The following is a 7,548-nucleotide window of genomic DNA, read 5'->3' as shown; positions in this document are numbered from 1 at the left end:
AAATAAAGTTAGAAGTTTGGAAATAAAGTTTGAGGATCTAAGAAAATAAAGGTGTTTGAAGCTCGTCTTGTTCGCAGATCTGGATTTACCGACACTTTTAAGGCTTGTTTTCTGGATTCTTTTAGAAGTTTCAATGGGTTTTTGGTGAAGTTCTATGTACAGTGGGCATGTTCATATTTCCGCTCATTATTATCAAATCAAAAATCGATTCTTGATCTATGGATTTCGTTTTACTCAGAAACGACGAGAACAGTTCCCATGGGCAGATCTAATTTGAGTCACCGATTGTAAATTGATGAGATGTTGTTTGAAGGGTGTTGATCGGTGCTCGTTTTTCCAGCCGATGGCGGCAACAGTTGTTGATTAGCAGGTGAATCAGCTGGAATATGGTTTTCCGGTTTGGTAGTTTCAGGTGTTTGTTGGTGGTTGTGAAAGGCGGTTGGAACATTTTTTTCTAGCAATTTATGGTGGAAGACGACAGCAGCTGTGATGGACGGAATCTGGTTTTCCGGCGCCGGTCACCGGAGATCGGTTATCCGACGTGGCAACAATGAGTGGTGGCTGATGGCTGTTTGCAGCTACGGTTACCTCATGACTGATGTAATGGCTGCTAGGTTTTGTTTGTTATATATGGGCCAGCTTTGGGCCTGATTATAAACACTTGTTGTGGGCTGTTGGGTTTTTCTTTTGTGCTAGGTAGAATGCTTGTGTTGACTCAGTTATTTGGGCTGATTATATGGAACGATTTTTGGGTCGAGAAATAATTGTTTATTGGATTGACCAAACTGAAGAAAGTCAAAATTGATCGGGTTTTCATCACTGTTTAACCGTGTTCAAAGCTTGTTATTTTTACATTATTTTCAAGGCCTTCGAGAAGTTGGTGAACTTTGAACAAACTGGATATGGATTAGGATTTAAAGAAGAAATAATGAGTTTTGTCATTTGATCGTTGAATCCGGTAATCTAAATCGACTTGTGGATATTTGGGCTCTTCTCAACCTATATTGCTTAAGATCGGAGAATGGATAAAGAAGCGGGAATTACTTCATGAATGAATTAGGTGGGTCATACCTTGAGAGGGTGAATTGAAACGAAGAGACTTCAGTTTATCAGGTGATTTGTGAAGATGCGAGACACGGTTAAACAATTGATATCATACGTCAAGGAGGTGATTGTAGGGCCAAATTATGACCTGCGATATCAATGTGATGAAACGAATTAAATATATATTTGGTCAAGTAAATAATTAAAGCGGGCGTGGTTTCCGGATCCGAGATGAGAGCTTTGTCACGCGTTTAACTTCAACAGGATAGCTTCTAGAGTATGTGTTAGGCTATAAATAGAGACTTGTTTGTCTTTGTTTATGTGTGTGTTTTGTATGGTGTTTTCACCCACCCAAGGGGAGCTCACCTTGGTTGGGATCGGCTCTTTTAATATTATAAATCTGTTACTCGATAACGAGATCGTTCGTTTATATTATCTTTATTTGTTTTCGTTCGATCATTTGATTTCACCGTACCCGTCTCGATCGTTTATCAAGAACAAAATATGTTCGTTGTCGGATCCGGTTTTCAGGACCTACACTTTGGGCTGTGAAATCCGTTGTAGTGGAGAGGTATCATTTAAAGATTGCACAAAGAGCTCATGTCTCTCGGCTGGGGAAGGAGATAGTAACGAGGAATGGGGAATAGAAGCCTTACACTGCATTTTTGAGTTTTTTATTTAAGGGTTTGGAAAAGAAAAGATAAAAAAATTTTCCTTTTTTCATTCTTGAGTTTTTTCATTAAAAGAAAAGAAAGAGAATGGAAATAAAAGTTATGGTTTTTTTCCTCCAAAACTTTCCAGCCAAATATGGCCTGATTCGGAAAGAAAGTTTATAATCATGTATAATATTACTAATTTAACCTATTTTTTCCTTCCTATCTAACTCAATAATAAGGACATGATTGTAAAGTTACAATTTTTTTCTTATATTTTTCTTCCTATCTAACTCAAGAATGTAATTAACACTTTCTTTTCTATTCTTTTATTTTAACTCGAGAATGTCTTTTAAATATATAATTTCTTTTCCTTTCTTCCTCCATCCAATCTTATCATTTCTTTTCTTTGTATTATAAACCTGAGAATGCAGTGTTAATAGCTATGGAAAAGACTTCAAAGGACGAACCAGTAAATGATTAACAATATTACAATAAAAGATTTATACACGGTAGATCATTACAACTACGTACATTTAGAACTTTGGATGCTTTGCCTCATCAATAATACAACAAAAGATTAACAAGCTCACATAACAATAAAAGATTCACAGTTAATACAGTAAAAGATTCACAAATAATGACTGTCCTATTCTCCATAGCAAAAATATTTAGAACTTTTGGTTTTGACGTAGATCATGTATTTTCTCAGCCTAAAAAGATACATGGCCTTAAATGTTATATAAAGCCCGTCCTTCAAAAGAGAGTAGTACTCCTTAATGTATATTAATAGCAAGTCCCGATATTATACATGGCAATATGTTGTTACGATATAGAAGGAAAGAGCCGGAAAGAAAGGCAGCGGTAGAGGCTGCTAAAGATGCAAAAAGTGCTTCTTGACCAGCCAACCATCTTTCTAATAATATTTCCTTGCGGTGTTCAATACGAAAATGTTGTTTTCACGGAATATAGGGAGTCCATTGTTTTGATCAAACCCACCAGGAATTGAATAAATGGTTGCAAATCCTATGGTGCATACAAGAGCAGCTACCACCATTGATTGATTAATAGTTTGATAAATCCAGTCCGTACCTCTGGAAACTACTTCCCTGTGGCACTTTATGAATTCTTCAGGTGTATGGCCTGCTTTGTTCTTCATTTGCCTATAACGAGGAGGGAGTGTACCCTCTACATCCTACAAGGAATATTAATTTGTGCAATCGATTAACAAGAAGACGTCATTAGTCACTCCAATACTTAACTACAAGGTATTCTGGAATGTGCGATAAAGCGATAAAGCACCAATGAACAATAAGAATATATAACATCAATAAACTTTTGTCATTTTCACTTTGGTGGGATGGTAAGATGGTTAGGGTGTTAAATGGGAGGCCAGGGGTTCAAACCCTGCAGCGTACAAATATTTAATCGTTGAAAAAAAAAATTCCAAGGTGTGCATCAACCAAGTGGTTACGGGTTCAAGTCCCAACCACGGCAAGTAAAGAGTTTTCTGTTTTTAAACAATAAAGCTATGAAAGATTTGATAAAGCTTACACTGTACCAAATATATTCATGAAGAATTTCACAAGCAGTAATCCCCAAGTCTTCATAAGCAATTTTCTCTGGTATCTTTCCAACCATATGCAAAATATTATTGCCTTCTTTGTCTATGATAGGAGTTATGAAATCCTTTATTGAGCCAATATTCTTTAAATACTTGTAGACATCGGGATCACGATGAGCAACAGCAATGTGAAAGATTGTTTGTCCGTCTTCATTTCTCTGCCATATAAGATCAGGAAACTCACGAATCAGCTCAACCAAATATTGTTTGTTATCTTTTGCAGCAATAAATAGAATCTGCGAAGGATGCGCCTCTGTTTTATCTTTCTTAATCATCGGGCCTCTCAGTATTTCATCAATCTTATCTCTCGGCTTTTTGGCTACACTTTGCAAAAGTAATCTTAGTAACAGTATGCCATCACTGGTCACAAAGTCTGCACGTAAAAATGAAATAAGAAACCAAGTAGATTGATGAACCGGAATCTAGCATACATATAATTACTTCAAGACTATTTTGGTATAACATAAGTAAACCGCTAGACGATATTGAGTGTTCATCAAAGGCCGGATGGTTACATGATTTAACCTGACTGATTATACTCGGACTTGTAAACGCCTCAGGCTTTTTAGCCAATGCCTGCAGCACATCCCATTCATGCTTATCTTGAGGAAGTTCTTCGTTGCCCTCCAATATTTTTCTTGCAACATCTACAAAAGGTTCGGCAATCACTCGAATGAGTACAAATTAAAAGCAAGTAGCTAATTATATGGAACCCTTGCATACCTAACATGTTAGCCTCAATGCATTTCAACAAAACCTCATTCTTGTGCTCTGTCCAACAGTCATCATCCTTCATTTTATCATACAGAAAACTCGCCATCTCACGCTTTCCGTGAAAAGCAGCCAGACAGAGTGGTGTCATCTTGCTTTCTTTTTCAATAGCTGGTGTCATCTTGTAACTACCACAAATTATTAGCAGTGCCTGATTCTTCAAAAGCATAGCTTCAGCCATACGAACATTTCCTGAAATAGCTGCTAAACAAAAGGCTGTATTGCCATCATTATTCTTCATTTCCAAGTCATCCTCACTCATCATGTCCACAAGATATTCCACAAACTTGGTGTTTCTGCTCATGATTGCAAGGTGCAGTGGCGTTTCCTTGTTTGGAGTGATACTACACCGTACCAAATATTTGTAATCCTCAAGGATATCTTTTGCAGCTTCCAAGTCTCCTTTGGCTGATGCTCTGTAGAGATCATAGTACTTACTTCTTCCTGCTAGATAAAAGCTTTCTAAAGTGCTACCATCAAATATATCTCCAGCTGGTAGTTGCATGGTTGTGTGGGCCATCTCCACATCCGGCTGCATGTTTCCCTGCACATTCATATATACTAATGATAACTAAATACCATAACATGACAGCAGCACAAGGAGACTGGGAAAATACCTGAAATTGAATGGCTCCCTTATATATTGTGCATCATGAAGTAGCACGAACATTTATAGACTTGGCTCTTTAATCCAATATTAAATTACTTTTGATGTAAAAAGTCGTTGCTTTCCTGGAAGAGTGGAAGACCATGAACACCGCATACTCTCCTACTTCAAATTAATAATATTTATTATATATTATTACAACAATAATACTATCTTGACTTTCCACTTCTTTTTTATGATAACTACAAGTTCAAAAGTTATGAATCTCGAAATGATCGATGATGATCTTTGAAATCTATAAAGCAAAAACTAAGGAAAATGGTCAAGAAACAGCCCCATAACTCCTGGAAAAATCATCATGATAGTTTTTACATAATTTTGCGTTTTTCTTATTTTAGTTTTTGGTTTTCATTAAATCTATGATATTAGTTAATTTGACATAACTTAATATTCAGGTTACTAAAATTGTATATTAGTTGTTAATCCAGAAACGGGTTAGTTCAGAGTAATGAATATAGCTGAAGGGATGAAACTTAAAAGAGTCAAGTTTATTAGTATTTTTATCAGTGAGGTATTTGATTTATCTGTGTTTTTATCGAGTCATTAATTTGATCAATTACTAGCTGATGATAGGAGTTTCAGTCCTAGCTAGTATGTTAAGGTGGTTTTGTTTAAATAAAAAGTGTGTTTGTGATTTCCATTTGAATTAGTTAATAAAAAGTGTTGAACAAGCAGTTTTTTGTTCATTTCTCCTGTTCATCAATCGGTATTTGTGTCTGCGAGTGAATCTGGGCCAACTTCATCTAATGCGATTGTTTCAATGTTTGGGAGCGCTTAGAAATAAAAGTTATATATATCCCGAGATTAAATTCATATGTTACATTACTGGTGTTCATGTGTTTATACGTGCCCATGTGTAGTAGGGCCAATAAATGTTTAATATGATGAATTTTTCATTTCATGTGAACTCAAATAAAGGCAGCAAACGTGTAACGTGAGCATACAAAAAATAAAATAAAATAATTTATCATGAGTAGACTAAGGACGCGTTCGTTTTACAAAATGGAATGGAATTGGAATTTGCATAGGATTTGGAATTGGAAGGAATAGAATTTGGAATCTGAAAATTCCAATAGGGATTGGAATTAGAAGGAATTGAAATCCAATTTCATTCTTGTTGTGTTCGCTTGACAAAGGAATTGGAATCGAGTTTTTTTTTTTTTTAACGAGAATAACTGCGGAAACATTTTAGTTTTTTTAGATTTTTTGTTTTTTATTTATATATCGTGTTATGATTTTTTAATGATTTTTTTAGGGGTTTTCTATTAAGATCAAAAACCCCTCAAAAAAATATTCAAAAAAAATAATAAAAAAATTATAATTCAAAATATAAATCGAAAACAAAAAAAGTAAAAAAAACTGAAGTATTTTATTCGTTGTTCTCGTTAAAAAAAAATTCCAACGAATTCACTTGAAATCCTTCATATTTTGGAAGGATTTAGAATCCCATCATTTAAAGGAATTTGAATGAATTGAATTCCAATTCCAATTCCAATTCCAATTCATTGACAACCGAACGCATCAAAAGGAAATTAAGATTCCAATTCCAACAAAACGAACACGCCATGCCATGGGATTTTAATTCCAATTCCTTTGAATTCCCACGAATTCTATGAAACGAACGCGCCCTAAAAGACCGGATCGATGCTAATGCTAAAAGTATGGGTTGGCTAATGGATTTTTTAATCAAAGCTTACTTAAGAAATAGAAATGCAAGACATGCAAAGATTTAAAAATGTAAAACAGCCAGTTGGCTTTTGACTGCATTTAAGGCGTATCTAAATTATCAATTATAATCTAGATTTATTACAAGATGTTTGACTTTTATGAAGAGTCGTTAAACGTTTCCATTTTATTTGTTGAACGATTAGCGGAATTATGATTTAAAAACACTGAAGAAAACTAAATAACGAATCAAAGGCGTATATGAACAAGCGATAGATAACGAAAACCCTAATTAGATTTGGGATTATTCTATTAACACTGAAAGGAGCACCAAAAGAAATGATTTTACATACTAGGTTTAAGTAAATGTTATGGTTATCTGATGAAAATTTGATGCTAATTAAAAAAAAAATTACAAACCGATAGAGAATTAAAGGAGACCTAAGTTGTTTATAACGAATTGATCTTGTAGCTAACAACCAAGTTTCTGACTTGTCACATTTGACCCCTCAAACTTGTAAACTGCCACCGACTTGGACATGATATCCAACAATAATCTTCCCCTCTATGTCTAAATTCAATCAACATCTTCTACTCTCCATCTTGAAGTGGATCAAAAAATTTCTTGAATTTAGGGTTAAGAACTAGTTTTGTTAAAATATCAAGCGAAAATGATGATGATTACATACGTGGCCGGCCTGTCAGTTTCGTATAAAACAAATACCGTATGACACCATATGTTTTGTTTAATTTATTGGGGCATTTACACATTTCTCCTTTCTAAACTTTGAAATTACATATTTCTCCAAACCATGCTTAAAGAGTATTGTACATTTTGCATTAAAAACTTGTATTTTGGGGAAATATGTAATTTCAAAGGTTTAGGAAGGGAAAATATGTAAAAATCCCTAATTTATTATTATTTTTTAAACACGTTTTAAATATGACCTTATAAATAATGGTTTCATGTTTTTGGTTCTCATGAGGAGTTGAAGGAATGGGAAAAGAAAAGAGAACGGGAGCAGGGATGTGTTATTGTGGTCCAACGGTCTAGAAAAAATGGTGTGGACCTTGCACGCAATCGTGGCGGGAAACCAAACTCAAGGCCACGGTCAGCTTACCGG

At 34.9% G+C, this 7,548-nt stretch overlaps 1 protein-coding gene across 1 annotated transcript; it reads right to left on the bottom strand.

Moving 5' to 3' along the window:
* Positions 1-2,613: 2,613 nt before the first annotated feature.
* Positions 2,614-4,648, bottom strand: LOC143633204 (uncharacterized). The gene is made up of 4 exons (XM_077101553.1): positions 4,045-4,648; positions 3,795-3,968; positions 3,252-3,694; positions 2,614-2,892 (listed from the first exon to the last, which is right to left on the bottom strand). Exons 1-4 carry the CDS (start codon positions 4,646-4,648, stop codon positions 2,614-2,616), a joined length of 1,500 nt encoding a protein of 499 aa, XP_076957668.1.
* Positions 4,649-7,548: the final 2,900 nt, after the last annotated feature.

This window comes from Bidens hawaiensis, unplaced genomic scaffold (assembly GCF_021521415.1).
Source record: "Bidens hawaiensis isolate Kalapana, Puna unplaced genomic scaffold, B.hawaiensis_p1.1 tig00006634_1, whole genome shotgun sequence".
NCBI classification, from domain to species: domain Eukaryota; kingdom Viridiplantae; phylum Streptophyta; class Magnoliopsida; order Asterales; family Asteraceae; genus Bidens; species Bidens hawaiensis.
This window is presented reverse-complemented; position numbering and strand designations above follow the sequence as displayed.

What these genes read in the sequence shown, in the direction of transcription:
- LOC143633204 (XM_077101553.1), bottom strand. Translation starts at nt 4,648, where the DNA reads ATGAATGTGCAGGGAAACATGCAGCCGGATGTGGAGATGGCCCACACA. An exon ending in CATTGAGGCTAACATGTTAG is followed by an intron (nt 3,969 to 4,044) that starts GTATGCAAGGGT and finishes AACCTTTTGTAG; the next exon opens with ATGTTGCAAGAAAAATATTG. An exon ending in ATGAATATATTTGGTACAGT is followed by an intron (nt 2,893 to 3,251) that starts GTAAGCTTTATC and finishes TATTCCTTGTAG; the next exon opens with GATGTAGAGGGTACACTCCC.